This window comes from Electrona antarctica (genome assembly GCF_951216825.1).
Source record: "Electrona antarctica genome assembly, chromosome: 10".
Lineage (NCBI taxonomy): Eukaryota > Metazoa > Chordata > Actinopteri > Myctophiformes > Myctophidae > Electrona > Electrona antarctica.
The window spans coordinates 2,531,486-2,555,916 of NC_136791.1; the positions used below are offsets into that span (position 1 = coordinate 2,531,486).

Below are 24,431 nucleotides of genomic sequence, written 5' to 3' on the forward strand. Positions count from 1 at the left end.
AGTTGGAAAACCAGTTTATTTGGTGCAATAATGCCACCAACTGGACTGGAGTGTGGAGAATGTTGGAGGTTAGGAGCATAGATATTGTTAGGAGGACTCTGGAGGAGACTTAAAGGGGCATTCCACTCATTTTCATTCCCCCCCCAATCTGTTTCCTAGAACTAGAGGTCTGAATTATTATTTTTTCATAATTACAGTTCTAGGGGCCCAGGCGGTGGCGTAACCGTCTGGGCACCCGACTGGTAATCCAGTCGCAGTGTGCCGCGGGTTCGACTCCCGAGCCCGACACGGCCTTTACTGCATGTCTTCCCCCATCTCTCTCCCGTTTCCTGTCAGCCTACTGTCTGTCCCTTCAAAAACCTATAAAAGGCATAAGCCGCAAAAAATATCTTTAAAAAAAAAAAAAAATTACAGTTCTAGGAAACACAGAATGGGGTGGGGGCTTTTTATTATTTCAGCTCTAATGTATATTAATGACATAGTAAAATGTTGAAAATGAGTGGAATGCCCCTTTAAGGCCTATTATTCATAGTCCAGTTTTCGGTGAAGAGGTGACCACCGAACACTGCAACATGACGTCACACCACGGTGGTCACCGCTCACACAACACATCTCTCTGTTTTTACTAACCACAGTTTCGGTGGTCACCTCTTCAACCGAGAACTGGACTGTGTGAGCGGTGGCCACCACGGCGTGATGTCATGTTGTAGTTTTCGGTGGTCACCTCTTCTAGGTAGGCCTTTTATAGTGACCAGGGATGTAAAGTTGGAGAGGCGTTAGGTGTATTGATTGATTGATTGAAATATTTATTAACAGTTTGCAGAATTACAGTACATTTCAAGCACAAACTCAATACAAAGACTGTTAACTGTGAGTGGACGACCCAATTAAGCATTACACTTGTTTACAAGAGGGTCCACCTTGTTCAATTCATCAAAACATTTAGAGACGTACAAATAGACACTTCTATATACCGGTAGTCAAGAACAGAACAGGAATTCATCATAAAGGAGGTAAAAAGGGAAAATAAACATATACAGTGAGGGGAAAAAGGGGTGCCGTCCGTAGGTGCCCTTTAAGAGCGGTTTTTAAGGAGTCAAGGGATTTGCATGTCTTAATCACTGTTGGTAGGGCGTTCCACATTTTGGTGGCATAGGAGCGAAAATAATTTAGTCCCTTGTTTGTGCCGAATCTGGGTTGTACATGGAATATAGATGGTTAACAAAATGGCAAACCAGTTTAGAGGTGCATATAGTTGTATGACGCTTGGTGAAAATAACTGATCTACAAGCCAACGCGTTGCCTTTTTGGCAAGCAACACCCTTGTGCGATGGAATCAAAGCTTATGTACTGACATAAGGCCTACCTTGGTGTGCACATGACAGAGGGCTTGTCATGGATTATACACATACAGTATAGACAAAGAAGACAACTAGTGTCAAATGATATAGGTAATCAACTCAGACAGCTGAGAAGGAGGCCTCCTAGAGAGCATTCTTCCATCCAGGTCGGGGGCCCTGCACTGAAGAGGATCAGAGAGTTCAAATTTCACTGAGGACCTCACCTGGGATGTTTGATTGATTGATTGAAATATTTATTAACAGTTTGCAGAATTACAGTACATTTCAAGCACAACTCAGTACAAAGACTGTTAACTGTGAGTGGACGACCCAATAAAGCATTACAATTGTTTACAAGACGGTCCAGGTACAAGTCAGTGTTGAAGTGTGCAGGTCGGTGCCTTGTGTCTGAGAAAGTAAATGGTAAATGCAATGATGCATTTATCCAAAGCGCTTTACATTTACATTCATACACCGATGGCGGAGTTAAACATGCAAGGCACCAACCTGCGCAATTCGACACTGACTCTGGGTGAGCCCGGGAGATTCAAACTGGTCTGGGAACCTTGCAGATCCCTCACAGGATCTTCTATTTTAGGTAGGAACCGTGCAAGGAAAGGACAGGAGAGGGAGGAGGTGTGTGTGTGTGTGTGGGGGGGGGTGTGTGTGTGTGCTTTGTACAGACGCACCAAGAGCACGTACCCCCCCGCCGGGTGCTCTTGGTGTGGTGGTGCGTCTGTATGAAGCGCTTATGGATGTTGGGACCCAGCTTTCTTTACTGTGAAGTTGTTTACATAAAGTAATGTGGCAGCTACTGAAGAAGATATACCATACCAATTGAGATCATATTCACGTTTACATATGCTGATGTACTTTTTGGCCTTGGTCAGGAGGGAAGCCTGCAGGTGAGGACTAGGGAGTTCGATATCTGTTGCTGCACTAGTCTCCTGTCCTACAGCTACAGGGAGGGCCAGGGCACCTGTTGGCTTAATTTGTGTCCGTAGGTGAACTGGGGAGCTGATCTCCGATGAATAGCATGATCGGTTTTGACCTCACTCTGATCTCAGATGAATAGCATGATCGGTTTTGACCTCACTCTGATCTCAGATGAATAGCATGATCGGTTTTGACCTCACTCTGATCTCAGATGAATACCCTCCAGCATTAAGCCCTCCCGGTGAAAATCCTCACTGTCAGGTAAAAAGAAGCAGACTGACTGCATGTTTATTTATATGTTTATTTGGGAGAGAGCGCATATTAATGAGCACAACACAATCAATGCCGTGTAAATACACCGGATTTAGCAAGAATGCTAGTTTCCATCAAAGTCCCCAATCGAACTGCACTTCCCTAAATAAAACCGTCCGTGTGAAGTGAGGGGCGCTCTAATCATACATCATCATCAAGAATGGTGGTCCCTCATTGGCCAAGGGTTTCCACCGACATACATATGCCGATTTGCTCAGACACATATGACGTACATTCTCCATTCATTGTCAATGGCATTTAATGTTTGTGTTCAGACAGAATCTACAGTTCTACACTATAGGCTAGCTGTTTATAGGAGGGGCTAGCACCCCTCAAAAATAGGGGGGACTTGGAAATTGTAAATAATATAATACATGTAAAAAAATCACACCCGTGTGAACTGAGTGGTGTAAGGTCTTATATAGACTGATCAGCTGTGGTCTGACGTAATGTCTGACGTAATGAAATCACACCCGTGTGAACTGGGTGACCATAGCAACCGTGCTCATTTTTTGAGCACAGACAGACTAACAAAGCCAGTTGTAGGAGTGGTTTACACCACTCAAAAACAAAACATTTTTATAATTTACCAGTGGTTCCCAAACCTTTTCGTGTCAAGTACCCCCAAATCAACATTTATTAGGCCACGGACCCCCCTTTTGAAAGCATATGCCAGTGACCAGGGAGGATTTTTACGGCTCTAGCAGTGATTCCGAAACATATTCATTTCATGGACCCCCCAGTTTCACACGCATTATGCTACGGACCCCCGATTTAATGGCATTTCTATCTCTGGTACCCCAATTTATTTATATTGTTAAACCACTGTTAATTTAACTCTGAGAGTCTCTGAGTTACAGACCCATAAGGGTCCATTTGGTTCCTAACTATCTCTAATTGGGCTAGGTTACCTAGGTACCCCCTGGAACTCCCTCAAGTACCCCCAGGGGTTCCCACTTTGGGAACCCATGATGTACACTACTAGACTAGCCTGGAAAAGATCACTTCCAATTTCACGTGTATTGTATCCTAAAGCAGTGGTTCCCAAACTTTTTCATGTCAAGGACCCCCACATTGACACTAATCAGCCCGTGGACCCCCATTTTAAAAGATATTCCAGGGACCCCCATAAGAGAAGATTTTTACGGCTCTAGCAGTGATTCTCAATCAGTCTAATTTCAAGGACCCCCCGGTTTTACATGCTTTCAGGCTACGGAACCCCCATTTAATAGCATTTCTATCTCTGGGAACCCCAATTTATATTGTAAAAATCAATTAATTTAACTCTCTGAGTTACAGCCACATAAGGGTCCATTTGGTTCCAAATGATCATTTAGCTGGGTCCCCCCTGGAACTCCCTCAAGGACCCCTGGGGGTCCCCGGACCCCACTTTGGGAACCCCTGTCCTAAAGGGATGGAGAGATGGGGATTGCTGGGGAGACACTTTCACACTTATTAAATAAAATAAATAACACCTAAACCTACAGCTTACAGCACCTTTAACTTATAAGATAAGATAATAAACTTTATTTCAGACCCGTGGGTCCATATAAAAGAAAACAGCACAAAATATAAAAGACAGCGGTATATAAATATATACAATATATAAAATACATCAAGTCTGATCACCACTACATGTCATACGTTGGCTGTCCAGTGCCAACTTCACAGGATTCAGGCAGGTAAGTTTAATATCTAAAAAGTATAGAGGCTGTTACGCCAATAATGCTCTCTAAGTCTGGATGTGTATCTGTAACTGCTTTTCATGAGGCTGGTTAGAGCCTCTATGATCATTCTGTTCTCTAACACATCAAGCCGACACGTCTTAACAGTGCATCACAGGTAGGTACACCAGAAGTCACAAATATTTGACTGTCTGGCACTGCCATAGATGTGGAGCAACAACCTCATAGCATTATAGGCCACTTTGAGCCTCAACATACTCACCCTGTACGCATGCCAGAGATGAGCAGTGTACAGAGGTGTGACATAGGCTCTGAACACTGTGAACAGTGAACACTTAACATCAACAGAACACAGAACATTTACGGAGTAACATATTTGCCTTAGCATACATTTTACGAAGTTGTCTGTAGTGTAGACATCTCTGTCATCCATCCAATCATCATTCAGTGAGCTGTTGTAAACAAGTCTAATGCTTTATCAGGGTATCCTAACAGTTTTTGTATTGAGTTGTGCTTTCATTTGAAATGTACCCATTCTGCATACTGTTAATAAATACTTAAATCAATCAATCAATCAATCAATCAATCAATCAATCAATCAATCAATGTAATCAATCAATCAATCAATGTCATTTAAATGTCTCTAAATGTTTTGATGAATTGAACATGGTGGACCCTGTTGTAAACAAGTGTAATGCTTAATTGGGTCGTCCACTCACAGTTAACAGCCTTTGTATTGAGTTTGTGCTCGAAATGTACTGTAATTCTGCAAACTGTTAAGAAATATTTCAATCAATCAATCAATCAATGCCAATATTCCACTGCTTGTACTTGTATAACCTCGTGTCACCAGACTTTCCTCTCCTCGGGGTGTATGAGTCATTGATTTGACTCAATGACTCAGTTGACTCAAATTCAATAACATTGACCTTGAGCTACCTATATAAATAATATCGGCTCGTGACAAATTAACCTCATTTGAATCATTGAATTAGTCACACATAGATCTAGTTAATAGAGAACGTGTCTAAATACCACCACGGGTCTCTCCGCCGCTGGTCTTTGCGTACTTTGTGTCTATGTTTTCTGTTTCTATAACCGGATATACACGCCGATTTCGCGCACCACAAATAGCCGATCTATAAGCTCACAAGGCGTCACGCTGCGACGCCTTGTGAGCTTATAGATCGGCTATTTCTGGTTCGCTCACGATCTGCTGATGGACTCGCGTCACTTTCTGGCACGTTTTAATGACGTCAGACCAGAGTTTGATTGTTCGTACAATGTATTAATAATGTTTTGTATCAGGACCGATTAAGACATATGTTTTACATCTAATTTGTAGATTTTTGGATTATTATGTATTATTTGGCTGTGGGATGATTGTTTCATCTGTTCTTTACCATCGCTAGTAGTCACATAAAGGCCAAGGTGCTTCCCCTGCGTCGCGTTATTGTGACGCAAAACGTTTTGACTTTCATGTTGCAGCGTGTGAGTGTGAGAAGTGGAAGGTAATCAATCCATGATCTCAGTTTATCTCCTTTTAAAACGTCTACAGTAGAAACCTTATTGATACGACACGTCACACGTGCGTGGTGAGATATATATATATCTATAACGCAATGAACCAACCTGACAATTCACTGATTATTAGCCAATTATTAGCATAGCGTTAGCCAACCTTGGACACAGTGGCTACTGTGCATTGCTTGCTTTGCTGAATACCAGACATGACTACATAACGAGCTAAACTGTCTATTTATGTACTTCTCTAACTAGGTTGGTGTCTGGTGTAATCCTCCGTTTGTTGTGTTCTAACTAGGTTGGTGTCTGCTTCGGTCATGTCTCTTATCCACCATCTGTCAAGATCCTTCATTGGGCTCAGCCCAACAACACACCACAGAGCTTTCAGGTCAGTTAAGGAGCTTGCATTTACCTCCATGGTAGTGACATTGTCTTTCTTGGCCTTTTTAGTATTTAATTAAATCTCTTCAATTTTGAACAGCTATACTTTTTTTTAGCTCGAGCACACTCTAAATTTACATACCTGTGCAGCGAAGATTGATATGTTTGGCAAGATTGTTTTTCTCTTTACAAACTCATTTACAGCATTGTCACATCTTTTCTCCTCAAGTATCTATGTATGTATTACATATCTTTGTATTACATATCTATGTATGTAGTATGCTACATTATTCTACAGTTGTAGATAATGAGTTTACATTTGTGGAGCCGATGTCACAGGATTGTAAGATTCACATCTGTGCTTAAAAATTACTCACTTCTGACAAAAAAAGGCGGATCTACGAGACCTAAGTCTGATTGTAACATCTTGATTCCTGGACTCCGTATTGTGTATGTAGTTACCGGTATTTGCTTAGTAGATTGTCAGCAGGGGAAGCGATGATATAAGTTTCGTATTGTGTGTTTGATTGCCAGTAGCTATTGGCTAATATAAGTTTTGTCCTGCAGTGTGTCCGCAGTTGCGGCAGCCATCCAGAAGATGACAAGAGTACGAGTTGTGGATAACAGCCCTATTGGAAACCATGCATATCATCGTGCACCAAGAGTCATCCATGTCTACACCAAAAACGGGGTGGGGAAAGTCGGTGATAAAGTGTTGCTCGCCATCAAAGGACAGAAGAAGAAGGCACTTATTGTTGGACACAAGATGCCCGGAGACCGCATGACTCCACGTTTTGATTCCAACAATGTTGTCCTAATAGAGGACAATGGCAACCCTACAGGGACAAGAATTAAAGTCCCCCTACCTACACATCTGCGCAAAATGGAAGGAGAATACTCCAAACTGCTTGCCATTGCTAATACATTTGTATAGTGACAGGCTGCAGGCATTCTGTATGTAACCACTTAAACCCTTGTGTCCCTTTTCTGCTGTGAACCTGAAGTTTCTCATTACTTGATACAGAACTGCTCAAAGCTGTTAAGAAGTGTCATGGACTGCTTTATTATCCAGCTGAAGAGACAGACAGTAGGCTGACAGGGGAGAGAGATGGGGGAGTGACATGCAGTAAAGGCCGTCGGGATCGGGAGTCGAACCTGCGGCACACTGCCAGACTCGGACTACCGGCCAAGGTGCCTGGACCGCTGAGCCACGGCCCAGGCCAGGCATAGTTTTTGTGAGTTTATATAACCCCGCCCTACTAGTAGTAGCTGGCGCTGTAAAACAAGCCATCGAAACCCAGGCTCTGCTCTTTCTCCCCTTGAAGAAAGGCCCGGTGGTCGTCTTCAGTTTCCTGTGTCACACCAGCTTGTAGAACACTGTCAGTCCTTAGTCTAATAAGTATATAGGTCTAATAAAATAAGTATAAGGGGTTTAAGCGATTTCTACTGGATCTTTTGAGTTTTTATTTTTATCGGATTGTACATTTTTCAACCAATTACATTTGTTCTCAATAAAGTGGTGTGTGTGTTCATAATCTTTGGCCACTGTCCTCAATGTGTAAAATTGCTTCCCACTTCATGTGCTTTGCACAAAACATTGTGTATTTTGGGGAGGAATGAATAATTATTCCATGATGTGGGTAAGATGACTGTCCAATTTCGCTCTTTAGGATGCAATGCATCATTGATGCTTACAATAAATAGAACAGTTTACAGTGAGTGCAAGTCATGAGTTCTACCACAAATAACCCAACAAAGCATCATGTTTGAGGGCTCCTATGCCTAGCTTTGTGTGTCTGTGTACCCCATAGAGATGATTTGATTGGCTGAGCACTAGTGAGTGCATCCCTAGTTTTGGAATAAAGAGGCATTGCATTTTTTTCAAATTCAGCCTTTTTCAGAATGGCCAAAATAATCTGTTTAATACAGAATGAAATCATAATCGACATCGGTTATATCAGTTATCGGCCATATTAGCAATAAATTATATCTGATATCGATATCGGCCAAATTGTCTCAGCGGTACATCCCTACTGAGCACGGAATGTGATGATGCCAAAAGTGATTGTCCGGAAATCAGAATGTGATGTATGATAAGAGTGCCCCTCACTTCATGAGTGAAATTGAATGCAACATACCATTAAATTGAATGCAACATACCATTAAGCGCTTTAGGGCTAACATTTATTGAAGGCACAACATACATTCAAAAACACCATACACACAGTAATGGCATTCCTTTTCTAACAGTGTCTTGACAATCACATGGTGCCATGATTAAGGAGCAAGGCTTACATCATTCACATTCACGCCTGTATATAACTGGTGGTCTAAACTGAAGCTCACTACTTGAATTACAAATTAAACTTCACTAACCGTATCCCTGAATTGAACAATTGTAACATTACTAATTTCAGGTAATGTTCTTGACTTCAAGTTCAATTCAGGGGAAAATGTTAAAACAAACTTCACTTCTACAGTATATTTGAGGCAAATCAGAGGTTTTCTACAACATCTGCACTGCCACCTACAGGTTGAACATTGAAATATTGGTGTTAAAAAAAAAACTTGCAAAGTAAAAATGCTACATAACAAATCAGGTGTAATCCGAACCACTGCAGTAACAAATTATTAATCTACATGTCAAAGAATGAATACACCGTCTATTTCTTTCTCCCATTTGTTTACGAGCCAAAATGGGCTTTTGTAAATTTCATTATAATAACCACAATGGTGGAAATGTGGGCTGATCGTCAATGAAGTGATATATAACGACGTCATACAGACATCAAAGCATGTGGGGCAATACAAAGTTCTGATACTACAGTATGTACACAAGCAGTTAACTATCATGCGTTGACCCATGCCGTTTACATCAAGAGATGACAGGTGTGTGTGTGTGCATCACAGTGAAGATGATTGCAGCAAAGCAACTCTTTTGCATAGCAAACCCAAGATTTGGGCGAGAGGTAATTAGCTTGGTCGTATTCTATATTACACAGCTCTTATCGTTGTATACATTTATTGAGGTGTGTGTAAAGGTTGGGTAATCAACAGGACACTAAGGCTGAAGGTGTTCAGGGCTCCGGCGGCTTCATGGCTTCACTGCAGACGCTCTAGCTTTTCTGTACATCTCTGGTAAAAAGGTCCTCTTCACCCACACATGGTAATGTATAGCCACTAGAACGTTGGGGACAATCACAGGAATTGGTAAAATGGATGAACAACATAGACAGGCTGTAAATAACAGTTTTTTTATGTTCCAGCTTTGGTGGACCATGTGACCACTAGTGGTGAGGTGAACAGACCTGACAGGCTATTCCTTCTCTAGCAACAATACCGCATATAACCGCATTTTAACCACATATAAAATAATGTAATTTGGATACAGAACTCACTTCTGTGATGTTCATTTCAGCCACGCCTTCTCCTTTATCTAGCTGCTGGAAAGATCCTGTTGAAGGTAAAATGAAATTAATATGTAAAAGTACGTCTTCATACAGTATAGTACAGTATGCAAACGTCTGCCGCTTGTGAGTTGTGATCAGGGGAATATCACCGTTTAGTTTATTTATGAATACATGGACATCACTTATATTGTAGAGGAAGAGTACTCACTGAACATGGCTTCAAGTTTGACCAAGCAGCAAATGAAGTTGTCAAAGTCAATGACTTCGTTCTCAGCATACCGTGCCACCAGAAGCTGGTTCAGTCTGTTGTTCAGTTTAAAACCTTCATAGAAAGAGATGGGAAGTTACAATGGCTTGTTTGTGTGTATGTAATGTGCGTGCATACTGTAGATACAGTAAGTGCTCTCAAATATTGTACCTGCTGCCTCCACAGCAAGACGCATTTCATAGGAGCTCATGGCGCCTGACTTGTCGAGGTCAAACTGTCTAAAAACACCCTGCAAACAGAGATGGAAAGAAATTAAAATAAACTCCAGAAGTAAAACTGTACAATGTTCACTAATATCCAAACAAACTCTTACCAGTAAAACTGTACAATGTTCACTAATATCCAAACAAACTCTTACCAGTAAAACTGTACAATGTTCACTAATATCCAAACAAACTCTTACCAGTAAAACTGTACAATGTTCACTAATATCCAAACAAACTCTTACCAGTAAAACTGTACAATGTTCACTAATATCCAAACAAACTCTTACCAGTAAAACTGTACAATGTTCACTAATATCCAAACAAACTCTTACCAGTAAAACTGTACAATGTTCACTAATATCCAAACAAACTCTTACCAGTAAAACTGTACAATGTTCACTAATATCCAAACAAACTCTTACCAGTAAAACTGTACAATGTTCACTAATATCCAAACAAACTCTTACCAGCCACTTTATATATATAGTAAAACTGTACAATGTTCACTAATATCCAAACAAACTCTTACCAGTAAAACTGTACAATGTTCACTAATATCCAAACAAACTCTTACCAGTAAAACTGTACAATGTTCACTAATATCCAAACAAACTCTTACCAGTAAAACTGTACAATGTTCACTAATATCCAAACAAACTCTTACCAGTAAAACTGTACAATGTTCACTAATATCCAAACAAACTCTTACCAGTAAAACTGTACAATGTTCACTAATATCCAAACAAACTCTTACCAGTAAAACTGTACAATGTTCACTAATATCCAAACAAACTCTTACCAGTAAAACTGTACAATGTTCACTAATATCCAAACAAACTCTTACCAGTAAAACTGTACAATGTTCACTAATATCCAAACAAACTCTTACCAGTAAAACTGTACAATGTTCACTAATATCCAAACAAACTCTTACCAGTAAAACTGTACAATGTTCACTAATATCCAAACAAACTCTTACCAGTAAAACTGTACAATGTTCACTAATATCCAAACAAACTCTTACCAGTAAAACTGTACAATGTTCACTAATATCCAAACAAACTCTTACCAGTAAAACTGTACAATGTTCACTAATATCCAAACAAACTCTTACCAGTAAAACTGTACAATGTTCACTAATATCCAAACAAACTCTTACCAGCCACTTTCGGATCTTATTCCAGAGGAGCTGAAACTCCACCAGGCCTAAACGTGCACTGCCGTCTTTCTGGGAATAACTGAGTCAAGGTGTGAAATTACTCTTAGAGATTGTCACTAAAATGGTAAATGGTGCATTTATATAGCGCCTTTATCCAAGGCGCTTTACATAGATTGTGCATTACATTCACCCATTCACACACACATTCATACACCGATGGCGGCAGAAACCATACAAGGCACCAACCTGCACATCGGGAGCAATTAGGGGTTCAGTGTCTTGCTCAAGGACACTTCGACACTAACTCTGGGGGAGCCGGGGTTCGAACAGGCAACCTTGCGGTTACCATCCAGCCACCAGCCACTCTATCCCAGAGCCACCGCCGCCCCTATGATACTATACTGATATTTCCCCCTTTATATTATTCATGACTGACATCTCAAGAGGATACATCCATGAGATTGACCATAGTCCTACAGGACTCCAGACTGAATCCATCAGTCTTCAGATCTTTGTCTGAAATGACAAAAATAGATTTATCTGAGACAGTTGAACCAATTCAGGCTACATTGTTTTACACAATGACAGAACACTGTGCTGTCAGTGAATACATTAACAGTGAATGGAAAGTAATACTGATGTGTTAACTTTCCGATAGGAATTCATTATAAACAAATATATCTCACTCACGTCGAGTCACCACTCTGTTCAGAATGGTTCTGAGCTCATGCACCGATATCTCCATATCCTGAACAGAACATGAGAAAAATATACAAATGTTTAAAAACGTTGCAAAAGAGTTGTATAGATCTTTGGAGTTTTACCCTTCAAGACGGGAACCCATTTTGGGGTTCTTGTCGCTATATATAGCAGCATAAATGTTGAATAAATATTTGACGTTTTTCAGAAAACATAGGTCATGATTTGGAAGGATTTTAGAATGTGCCTCAGTCCTATATGGTAATGGGTTAAGTATGATTTCCTGTGGCTGGAAACTTACCTCACCAGCTAACTGAGCAAACATGGACTTAAAAGAGTCCTCGATATCATCCTCAGATATGTCTTCCTGTGGGCAAACAAGCAATGGAGATGTGATACATTGGGGTACGATGCTGATCATTTAACCACTTAAACCCTAGCATTCCTATTTTGCTCATGGCAAGAAAAAGTTTTAAAATAGTGAGAATAGTGGATCTGCAAGCTTGGAGCTTGTAGATTAGCTATCATCGTACAATTAAGTAAATGATATATGGCTAAATGGCTAAGTTACAATGTCATTATCATCACGTCTGGCTCAAGAACATCCAGAAGACTACCTCATCTTCCAAGTCAGCACCAATTTCATCATCCATTTCTCTGCAAAGGAAAAACACGTATTGACATATAAGCCACAGGTACGAACATGCATATCCACTGATCCAGCTAATGAAAACAATGGCCACATACTGCGTTTCGGACTGCTTCTCAGTGAAGACTCTGAGGACAAAGTCGGCCTCTTGACTGGCCTCGAAAGTGGACGGGACGATGAGATACTCCCCCGGGGGCAGACGGAGACGGGTGCTCACCTCTCGCAGATTGATGAAGGTATCAGAGCGAGCACAGGACGAGTGTGTCAGAAAGAAATCCTTCTTGAGGTGGACGCTCTGGCAGCCCTTGTACTGAGGGATCACATGACAAAACTCTTAGGGCCGATTCATACTCATACTATTTTACCGCTGTTTCGGCTCTGTAGTGCCGAAACGTGTCTGTTTCTTTGAGATCAATTACATCATTTAACATTTTCAAGGCTTCTTTGCTTGTAGACCTGAAACCCATTTGTACTTTTTTGGAGAGAGGTGTGTACTTTAATGCTTGATTATTCTTTTTATCTTTATCTTTATTTTTATTATTTTCATTATTAGTATCACTATTATTAGTATTTTGTTAGGTGTTTCAGTGCAGTTGCTTCTGGTCTTGATGTAGTGTTTGAGTGGTTTGGAGAGCATCCATGTTGTGTTGATGTTGTAAGTGTATTGTTCTGTGTCGACATGTTTAATGTATTGTTTTGTCTATGTACTGTATTCATTGTGTTGTGCCCGAGGACCCCCTCTAAAACCAGATGATACATCTCAGGGGGCTATCCTCTAAAGGAAATAAAATTTCAATATATATAGTATATTAATCATAATGCTGTTGTGCAGTCTCGGTAGTGGTGGTATCTGGTGTCAGGCCATACCTCGTCTGGGATCTGCACAAAAAGACAAAAAGGAGGGGAAAACATGACTTGCATGAGCAGAGGTTATATTTCAGTAGTGGTGAAGAATGAACAATATGAATTTAGACATGTTTTTGAGTGGTGCAACCACTCCAAGGAACAGCAATGTCCGTGTTAACCTATGTGACTACCTATGTGACTATGTGACTATGAGTACCAGTAGGGGCAAAAGTGGCACTGTTGTGCCAGAAACAGAGAGATAGTGCTGCACTGTTGCCTGCTAATGAGAGACAGAGAGAGAGAGAGAGAGAGGGGGGGGGTGGGTTGCACCACTCAGTTCACACGGGTGTGATTTTTTTTCCCTGCCCTGCTCTCACATCATAGATGGCAAAGCCAATGGTGTGCATATCCTGGCCATGGCGCCGATACCTCCTCCTGTCCTTCTGCATGAGAGCCACCAGGAAGCTGCACGCTACCTCATCATCTTCTGGGTCGTCGTCCTCCTCCAGCAGAGTGATCTTATACTGGGGGTTGATCCAGAACGTGTCTGGGCAGAGTAAGGATGACCCGTTTGAGTTGGACCATGTGTTGCTTGCAGTGACAATCAGTGAACAACAAGATACTATATTTATGCCTGTAAATGACTATATTCATAAAATTATGATGGACGCTATTTTGACAATCTCCCAGATTTTATGACCATGATAATATATGAATAATAAATATGCCTATAGTGCCCATGCGAAGAACAACAATGAGCATAAAATACAATGACATTATTTATTGATATTTATTTAAAATAAAAATTAAAAATAAAGATCTAGGCTATTTAGTTGTTATATTTGAGCATTTAGTTAACTTGTTAAAATGTTCTTGGGACTCACTGGGATTATTCCTGCACCCCCCAGCAGTGCTGCCCCTCCTCCATGTGCCGTAGAACTTGATAGTGTTCCAGTGCTTCACACTGTCCTGGTCCAGAACATCTGGCGTCAGGTTACAGATCTCCAGACGGGAAAACTGCCTCAAGAACTCATTGAAGGACATCCTGGATTAAACGAGAACACATATCCTATTTTATGACATAAAATACACCACAGGAATATAACATGGATGGAACATTCTAGGACGTTTCAGAGATCTTACCAAAACTCCCCGTCTTCCATTTGAAGATGCAGATCTTCCCGTTCCGACGCGTCAATCTCATCCCATTCAGGGGAGCTGAACAAGGACACAGATAAGGAGACAAGGAGACAAGGAGACAGATAAGGGCAGTTTGAGTGGTTATAAAATCAATCAATAGACGATCAAATGGATCTAGTAAGAGATTAGGCTGTAAAGGCAATGTTTGGATATCCATGCTCACTTGTCACTCCAGGCACCGGTCCATTCCACCTGTCCCCAGGGGTTACGCACTCTGATCAGCCTCTCTGTGTGACCACGGAACTCTACCTACATACGTAGCACAGTGGAGTTGAGTGGCATGGTCTCACAGATAACATACCGTATACTGTAATGCTAATTCTAATGTGGATATATCAACAAGAAAACACAGACCTGCTTGACAGCAGTGAGTGAGTAAGCGTGGCCCTTCACAAGCTTCTTGAATGTCACTGCCTCCATATCAAAGGCACTGGTGATCTGCATTTACGTGAAAACATGGTCAGTGCATTTCAATAAGAATGATCTGAGAGTAGGGCTGAGCAATATGATAAGATAGACAATATGAGACATAGAATGAAACACTGTTTAGTGCATCCATAACACACAGTAGTATCAACAAAGATACATGTGTGTCACAGTCACACGTGTGTGTAGTACAAAATCAAGATATTACAATATCCAAAATACTAGGCAATATCTTGCCTCATGTCAAGACGATATCGATATAATATTGATATATATTGCCCAGCCCTATTTGTGAGACAAATTAATTGGAGATGCTTTCGGTAATGCTCAGCATTTCAGAAACTGAAGAGCATTGTAGTATTGACGGGGCCGTGGCGGTCAGCACTTACATCGATGGAACAGCCCAGCAGCGAGCCTCTCTCCAGGGCTTTGCTAATGATCTTGTACAGGTCGCTGGGCGCTTTGCGGAGCTCATACATCTCTGACACTCCCCCGGTGAAGTCCTCAAACCCTTCAGTGGTGCTTCCTCCTGACAGAGCCTCATAGGACCCGTTCAGCCTGAAACCACATATAACACACATACCGTAGTTCATTTTTAAAGGCATCAGTCAGAGTGCTTGTGAATGTGTCTGCTGGGAGCACGGCTTTCCGTTTTATAGCTGGAAGAAGAAGGACCAGCACTGAATAATTCAACAGTTGGGTGGAGCCATTAAATACATACTTGGAATATGCCTTCTCCAGCAGAGCACTCCAGAATTCATTGCCCTCAGCAGAGTGAACAAACATGAGCTCTCCGTCTTTGACCGGCAATCTGTCGTCAATCACAACGTCAACCCACTCTCCAAACTGCCAGAACTGCAACACAAGATAATCACAACGTCAACCCACTCTCCAAACTGCCAGAACTGCAACACAAGATAATCACAACGTCAACCCACTCTCTAAACTGCCAGAACTGCAACACAAAATAATCAAATTATAATATTCAAATATTATTCAAATACACAAGTATTAGCTTCCTGCTAGTGAATGGATTATATTAACCCATTCTAGGCGGGAAGCCCTTTTTGTGTTTTTAAGTATTATGTTATACTTTAGCTATTGAAAAATAGCAGATCTACAAGCTCATAGCGCGGCACCGAGTGCCACGTTACGAGCTTGTAGGTCTGCTATTTTTGAAAAATCGTGAAAATGTAGCGCAAATCTTTGAATATATATTCTTTCAGAGTGAACATTTTTAACTCAAATCTTTGCTTCTGGGGGTTCATATTTTATTTCAGATGGGGGTCGGCAGCCAATTACATATAATCTTGGGGGTCCTTGACATGAAAATGTTTGAAGACGGTTTTTCAGAAAACTGTCAGGATTTGTCAGACATTTGTAAAATCGTCCTCAGGTCTAAATGGGTAATAAGTACTTGGAAGTGGAAGATTCCAGCGTAATCATCTTGGAAGGACTGGCCGTGTGGGACGACTCGATGAAGAAGCCTCTCATTCAGGGTGAGGGAAGCAATGGCTGCAAGCAGCCAACAGTCACCTGTCAATCCGCAAAGGAATCAGAGAGAGAGAGAGAAAGATGATCAGATCATCGTTATGACAAGGAGATAAAGAATGTAGCAGGTTGTTAACACCGTTGCGTTTGTGTTAACAATGTTAAGCGTAAGTATCAGTCACTGTATCCAGAAGGATCCATTTTCCAAACAAAGAGGGACAAATCATTTCCTATGTCACATAATCTAGTTTTCGCTTCACCATGATTCAATTATAGCACTAAGATGGGTTGGGAAAGCATCTCAAAGAATCAGCATTCACTGCCTTCATTCAAACCAGATGCTTTTTCCAGTTCTGTCGTTTTCAGCAAGCTTTTACATTATCTCTCCATCCATCGACCAGAGCACTTTCAGTGCACACTTTGTGTTAACCTTTTCCAACTGATTTAGCCTATCAGAACTCACCTAGTGCTCCCTGGCAGATGTCTGTTCTGGTAGCCCCGCCCAGGATGAACTGAGGGTCATCTGTCAGCTCCTACACACAAATGAAAGTATACTGATTACATTTAGCATACTTGAATTCTCATTTTCAGACAACAATTATACGTCATTCTAATTTCATTTACACAGTATTATAATAATTCACTATGTTTTAGGAATGACCTACATAATAACTAACTACCTAGCAGGCAGCATCCACCATTCAACTGTAAATGAACAGTTGAGCTTATAGGACTTCACTAGATAGTACAATCCCTTAGACTGAACGGATATTGAGTGGGGTAGTGGTAAACGCTTCACTGGGCACCCTCCTTCATAGGTGTTTCCATGATAGGCTCGCGACACCTCCAAAGGGCTCAACGGCAATGGTGAAATGAACAGCTAATAATCAAACAAGGCAGCCTAGAAATGTGTGCGCATACTATATTCGAGCTGTGTTTGCAGCACCACCTGGTGGTCAACATTGCAGACAGTGACGTCACACACACAACACACTGAAATAGACAGCCTCATTTACAATAGTTTTGCACTCACTGCTTTGCAGCGGCTCAACTAATAAATAACAAACACACCAAACGCTGTTCTCCATCTACAGTATACTGTGCTGTATATTGACAATGTGTTATTGAAACGAAACCAAGTGAAGTAACCAAATATGATAGGGAGTGGTCAGAGGATGGCACGGACTGCCAACAGCTGCAGTGGTCTGGTGGTCTGGAGACTGAGACGTTCCTGTCCCTACTTGTCCTGTTCAGCCCCAGACATGGTCCCAGCTCTATAGGTATGCATGTGACTGCCTGGCATGTTTATATGCAGACTAGAGACAACTGGCCTGAAGTAAACTGAGGGCCTTTGACATCAACAAGTCCCATGAAAAGCACGTCGTACACAGCAAATACCTCAGTGTTGGTGTCAAAACACCAGCTAACCCCAGCAGCACTCCTTATTTGTATCAGTAGTTGTTGCCTATTTATATTGATGCTAGCTGTGCTATTACAGATGAATGTGCAATGTTTTAATTAGATTAATGATGATTAACGATGATGTCCATGGATGCTGAGAACAATATGCTAGCCTATTTAGACAGATGCTACATTTGATGTCTGCCCGCTAATCCTAGTTACTTTAGAAGCAATTAGGCCAAATCGGCGGTTTTATTTGACCACTTACTCAGTTGTTGATTGACTAGGGTTATGGCATGCCTCCTACTCAGATGTTGCATCCTATGCATCTGTCCTGTACATCTGACCCCTTAGTAGTCCAAGTAAAGTGGACCCATTTTGGGCGGGAACCCCTTTTGGTGTTAGCATTATGTTATGCTTTAGCTATTGAGAAATAGCAGATCTACAAGCTCATAGCGCGCCACTATTTTTGAAAAATCGAAGAACGACTGACATAGAAACATAGCTTTTTCAGAAAACTGTCAGGATGTAGAAGACATGTTTAGAATCTGATCTCAGGTCCAAATGGGTTAAGAGTCCAAGTTAAGTGCTTAGTAGTGTCAAAAGTATAGTCCAAATGGGTTCAATTGGTCAATGTGTAACTCTTAGTGTTTCATGTATCACTGATCATTTTACTGTGTACACACACGTTTTGATGGGTTGTGTTTCTTGAAGGGCAACTTCATTCACGTGTGCACACAAAACATGTGTAGAATCATGTCTCATTTGGATAGAAATATGAATTCCACAGACAAATCTGTTAAAATGAAAATGCAATTTATAAATTGTTCAGTGAGTAGTACACGTCAATGATAGAGAGATTAATCCCAGACCGATTATGAAAGCAGAACTCCTACGGGGGAGGGAGGGTGCCGGCTCTGCTTTTGTGTTAAATTGACCAGTGAACTGAAAATCACTTGAAACCCAGCATCCATATTCTGGGGGGAGGGGACATTAGCTAAAAAGAGCGGATCTACAAACTCGCAACGCATCACGCAGTGAGCTTGTAGATCGTTTATTTTTGGTGAAGAGATTTGGTGTAGACTTCAGCCCGAACCACAAAAGAGGGTCAACATGCAACTCCTTGCAACATGCAACTATTATTCCCAATGGCAGTTGCAAGGAGTTGCAGCTGGTGTGGTTTGGGCCTTAGAGTCCTTCCCTTGCCCCCCCTGGAAACAATCAAAATGCTGGAGCTTGCGCACAAAAAACGAATTTCACCGACTGTTTTACACCTGTAAACCTGTGATGTGACAGTGAAGGTAAACCTGTAAACCTGTAAACCTGTGATGTGACAGTGAAGGTGCGTCTGATTCTGAAGTCCACTTCACCAAGTGTAGAGGGTTTAAGTGGTTAACTCTTTACCGTGGGCCTCATCCATTCCACGTCCCTGGTTTTGGAGGAGTTGGGGGCCAGTTCCTTGAAGCCCAGGGATGGAGCCTCTGCCGGGAAGCAGGGGTCTTCAAACAGGCACCCAGACTCCAGACATTCCTGCTTCAGTGCCTCGTAGTCCTGGTTGGAGAAGGGCAGCGCCCTCTCATTGGATCCCATGCCCTCCGCTCGTAGCCTGTTGGCGTATATGCTTGCAGAGATCCCTCCCGCTGGATTCATACTGGTGCGAGATAAAAATACAAGGCTGGGTGGGTGTGGATGGTACCAACAACTATAAATAGCAACATGCTAAACAGCAGCACACGCTAGTCTAAAGTCCAGAAGCACGGCCGTCATGTTGAGTTGGTGTCATGCTGCGTTCACTACAGGGTGTTTTCTATGTTATTATGTCTTTTGCCCCTGCTGATCATCATCATGGACTGGATCTGGCTTCTACTAATCTGGTCTGACTGACACATCAGTGAGGCATTGCACTTATTCATGGCAGAGGAGATCAGCAACCTGCATTTAGCACAAATTATCCAAGCACAAATCTTCCACTTTGCCATGTTAAACCAAAGGCAAGTTATATAAATTAATAGCAAACCGATGAAGCATTAACAAAATGTACTACTGTTCTTGACTATACTATACTTGAAGCTATCAACCGTTGTAGCGTCTTATTTATTTTTGTGTTGTAATGGGGAGGGGGGAGACTAAAATTGTATTTACAGTAAGCATGCTAAAAATTAATGCAGGCAAATCTAAAAGCCCAACAGAACAAATATTAGACTGTTATGTGTATAAATACAGATTATAGACAGCAGGTGATTCAGCAGTATTATGAGCACACCACCACCACCACCACCATAGATTTAGAACCCAAACATGATACCTTGTGTCTATGAGCAAGCTGAGGGAATAAGAAAAACATAGTTGGCATTGATATAGGACTTTCTTAAAATACCATATTTCAGAAGTGCTGTGAACATAATATTTATCATTATGTCTATTATTTTAGCCTCTACAGCACTGGTTCTCAAACAGTGGGCCGGGACCCATTTGTGGGTCCCAACCGGTAATGTCAGTAATGTCATGAAGAAATTAACCCATTTTGGGCGGGAACCCCTTTTGGTGTTTTAACTAAGCATTATGTTATACTTTAGCCATTGAAAAATAGCAGATCTACAAGCTCATAGCGTGCCACTGAGTGGCGCGCTATGAACTTGTAGGTCTGCTATTTTTGAAAAATCATAAAAATGCGGCACAAATCTTTGAATATATATTCTTTCAGAGCGAACAAGTTTTTTTATTTTGACGTCAGGCCTAAAGAGAAATAGAAATTAGAACAAATATTTAAGAAGTAGTGAAAATATAGCCATGGTTCTCACTTCCCGGGGCGAATATCTCATTTCTGGTTTATTTAATTGGGTCACAGGCTGAAAAGTTTGGGAACCACTGCTCTACACTAAAGGACCACAATTTCTTTACAGTGTCCAGAAACTGTTCAAACAAGCTTTGGTGTTGTGAGAAGAAAGACAGCAGACACTGGGGGAGGTTAGAGTTTCCCCTAACAGTCCCTCTCTCCTCTCTCCTCTCCCCTAACAGTCCCTCTCTCCTCACAGTCCCTCTCTCCTCTCCCCTAACAGTCCCTCTCTCCTCTCCCCTAACAGTCCCTCTCTCCTCTCTCCTCTCCCCTAACAGTCCCTCTCTCCTCTCCCCTAACAGTCCCTCTCTCCTCTCTCCTCTCTCCTCTCTCCTCTCCCCTAACAGTCCCTCTCTCCTCTCCCCTAACAGTCCCTCTCTCCTCTCCCCTAACAGTCCCTCTCTCCTCTCTCCTCTCCCCTAACAGTCCCTCTCTCCTCTCTCCTCTCTCCTCTCCCCTAACAGTCCCTCTCTCCTCTCCCCTAACAGTCCCTCTCTCCTCTCCCCTAACAGTCCCTCTCTCCTCTCTCCTCTCCCCTAACAGTCCCTCTCTCCTCTCTCCTCTCCCCTAACAGTCCCTCTCTCCTCTCTCCTCTCCCCTAACAGTCCCTCTCTCCTCTCTCCTCTCCCCTAACAGTCCCTCTCTCCTCTCTCCTCTCTCCTCTCTGAGTGCTGCTGCTGGCAGGGTGCACTTGATTTTTGCTGCCAGAGAAGAACTCTCATTAGGAACTTTTAGTCAGTTCACCAGAGAATTGACCATGTATTTAGTTATGCAAGAAGAAAAGGAAGAAGAAGTTAAATGTTGTTTTACAACTGGACAGCAGTCTGGCTGTTAAGTCGGTGTGATGTTTAACAGTGAAATAGCTCCTCTGAGAAGTGAACTAGTACCACAGTCTGGTTAAGTTTACAGCGAGCAACATGGTCCACCGCACATGAAAGGAATGTTAATGAGCAAGTTTCTATAGGAAGCGTTTCTGCAGGACACAGTGAGAGAAGGACTGACTCTCTGTGACTGAAAATGAATGAATGAATGAATGAATGAATGAGTGAATGAGTGAGTGAGTGAAAGTGAATGATTGAATAAAACATGTAGGCTGTGTGCACAAAACACACACACACACACATGTGTTTGTGCACGCGTGCGTGCGTGTGATACTGTAGGATTGTAGGCCTACATTGGCCTGCAAATTCTACAGCCAAGGACGTTGTATAGCACGGCCCCTAGGGCCTAGACGGGCCCCAGGCCCAGTGTTTTTTATTTTTGTATTTACATGAATGCCCCCCCTTTCTGTCTCTCTGTGTGTGTGTCTGGGGCCCCCCCTGTCTGTCTCTCTGTGTCTGGGGCCACATATTAGGCTGAATGCCCCCCTGTCTGTCTCTCTGTGTCTGGGGCCACATATAGGCTGTGTGGAAGAGCGAGCAAGCGGCTGGTGACGAAACGGGTGCCTCTTTTTATTTCGTGTTCATAGAAAAGCTGATCCACGCAGTCCTCTATAGTGAAGTCATCCACAGTATTTCAACCTCAACAAAACGCCAGTGACACTAACACAACTAAGAGCTTCCCCGACAGCACAATACTGCAAGGCCTCACTACTGCATGGTGGTGTCCAGTTTCCCCAATAAAGTGGAAACAAGAGGGAGGAGTGAGTGACCCACGCTGTTGGTACGTTGTTAGCTCTGGTCCATAGCGTTGGAAGGAGTTTTAACAGTTTGCAAATAGTACAGTCAGTGGCAACACAAAAGCTTTCCACTGTGTATTCCTTCTAACGCTATGGGGCGCAGAGACTCGAGCTTTGATGATAGTATCTATGTCTGCCTGTAACATTTCTCTGCAGCTATCATCAAAGGCACCATGTTATGTTTCATACAAAGAGGCGTGGGCTCAAATAGCTACTTTATAGCACCTGTTCTCTGTTCCTAAGTCTAAAGGACGGTCCTTTTCCTTGCGAACTTGCGGCACGTATATTCCCAGCAGTAGAATGGAATTCAGAGATTTATAATACAATAGACAAAACCGGCACACGGTACACATACACATGTATGTATCATTCATAAGTTAGTATTTTGTAACTTGTCAGTGTATGACATGACATCAGTTGAAAGTGTTCAGCCTGGTAGCGTTACGTATGCTGAAAACGTAGGCTAGGGGGAGGAGGTGTAAAATGAATGACAGGCTGCTTCGAAAAGCGCACCGTTAACTACAGACTAGTATTATTATACCTTCACGGCCTATTATTCTATACACTTTAGATGACAAAATAAATAATGACAACACTCACCAATCTGAAGGGAACTTCCGGCTCTCTCTCTGACGAGTTGGAGTGTAATAATGTCATAAATCAGTGTGCAGTACAGTGGCTACGGACTAGTGGTGCAGTGGACGAGAAGTGTACACTCACTGCGGGAAAGCCAGCTAGCCCAGCCCAAAGGGGGTTGGGCCAATAGCAGGCCTTGCATTCCAGACTGTAAGCTGTTTACTGGAAAGGGAAAATTACCGTTATCTGATGCACTGGAGCCAGATCAATGTTACCCTGATGTTACCCCAATGCAGATCCTCCCATACAATTATTAGTATTATTAGTATTGAACCCCATGCAGATCCTCCCATTCACACTGATGGGTCTGGTAGATCTGCTATATTGGTATTTTTTGTGGACATGTGTCAAGTGTTCATATTTTGTCATCTTGCCCTTTGACCATCAGTTTTATCATCAGCCTACGGCCTGCTTACTCTGGGTGACCTGACGCCAAGTTAAGACTCACTGTCTGTCCCCAGTTAGCTTGAATACTGAGAGGTCTATTTGGATAAACACTACATGCATTTGACCTTGGTGCCCAGTGAGAAAGTAGATAGGAGTATTTCTCTCTGTCTCTGCTAGCAGGGAAAGAATGTTATCTACAGGTTGCCTGGCAACGCCAGCGTCCACGCTTTCCCGGTCTATGGCTTTCATGACGGAAACTAAGGAAGTTGTCCCAATATCAGTCCCATCATCTATGTGCTGGTCCAATCAGCGTTCGACACCTAGTGCCAGCGTGGCAAAGTGGAAATTAACTGTGTAGTCAGCCAATGAAATGTGTATCAACAATTGTAATTCTACAGTATTAATGCCTTTGTAATGAATTGTTCGTCAGAGACTACCCTGTGCCCTCTTGGTGGTACAGGGGAGAGTAATTTGGCTGTCTGTGGATCTGTTCTGTCTCTCTGATCTGAAAATGAATTAACTAAACCATATTTGTTCTGACTCGACAATCCTTCTTCTGGTGGACTCATCTTTTTAATTGACTACTGAAGGTATTTTTCTAAAAGAGTATTTCCTGCTTAAAGTAATCCTGTTAAAGCTATGGTTAACTTGGTCATAGGCTCTCGGCCTAGTTGTGGTGCTGAGTATTTCTCAGTACTTTTGAGTACTTCCTTAAGAGTATTTGTTTTATAGTTAGCCCTGTGTGGCTCAGTAATTCAATATAATACAGTCCTTTATATCTTTGGTCCCTTTTGCATTTTATATGCAACAAAATGGGTTTTATCTTAATTATAAATCCATCAAATTGGTCCATTTCGAACCGTCTTTTTCCCGAGTATAAGTCTAATTTATTTAATTAGCACCTCCGACAAAAAGGATCCACCCCCATTTTTATTTTTTATTTTCTGCCGGAAGAACAAAG

The 24,431-nt window shown here is 42.0% G+C and overlaps 2 protein-coding genes across 6 annotated transcripts; one reads left to right on the forward strand and one right to left on the reverse strand.

Moving 5' to 3' along the window:
• Positions 1–5,521: 5,521 nt before the first annotated feature.
• On the forward strand, positions 5,522–7,713 carry mrpl14 (mitochondrial ribosomal protein L14). Of its 3 annotated transcripts, none has more exons than XM_079512186.1 (3): positions 5,522–5,868; positions 6,096–6,185; positions 6,746–7,713. In XM_079512186.1, exons 2-3 carry the CDS (start codon positions 6,115–6,117, stop codon positions 7,110–7,112), a joined length of 438 nt encoding a protein of 145 aa, XP_079368312.1. In that variant the 5' UTR covers positions 5,522–5,868; positions 6,096–6,114; the 3' UTR covers positions 7,113–7,713. The 3 variants fall into 3 exon arrangements, with proteins under 3 accessions (XP_079368312.1, XP_079368311.1, XP_079368313.1); XM_079512185.1 differs by having other exon boundaries at positions 5,523–5,784; XM_079512187.1 differs by having other exon boundaries at positions 5,810–5,861.
• Positions 7,714–8,345: 632 nt separating this feature from the next.
• LOC306931406 (calpain-1 catalytic subunit-like) lies at positions 8,346–23,199 on the reverse strand. 3 transcript variants are annotated; one of them, XM_079512800.1, is made up of 23 exons: positions 23,048–23,199; positions 20,239–20,256; positions 19,338–19,584; positions 16,996–17,065; positions 16,459–16,577; positions 15,763–15,896; positions 15,431–15,599; positions 14,970–15,053; positions 14,779–14,864; positions 14,559–14,633; positions 14,300–14,460; positions 13,793–13,962; positions 13,437–13,448; positions 12,668–12,879; positions 12,538–12,577; positions 12,222–12,287; positions 11,912–11,969; positions 11,673–11,737; positions 11,222–11,290; positions 10,007–10,085; positions 9,797–9,910; positions 9,577–9,632; positions 8,346–9,358 (listed from the first exon to the last, which is right to left on the reverse strand). In XM_079512800.1, the coding sequence occupies exons 3-23, from the start codon at positions 19,581–19,583 to the stop codon at positions 9,332–9,334; spliced, it is 2,112 nt and encodes a 703-aa protein (XP_079368926.1). In that variant the 5' UTR covers position 19,584; positions 20,239–20,256; positions 23,048–23,199; the 3' UTR covers positions 8,346–9,331. The 3 variants fall into 3 exon arrangements, with proteins under 3 accessions (XP_079368926.1, XP_079368928.1, XP_079368927.1); XM_079512802.1 differs by lacking the exon at positions 20,239–20,256; XM_079512801.1 differs by lacking the exons at positions 20,239–20,256; positions 23,048–23,199 and having other exon boundaries at positions 19,338–19,802.
• Between the last annotated feature and the right edge of the window lie 1,232 nt (positions 23,200–24,431).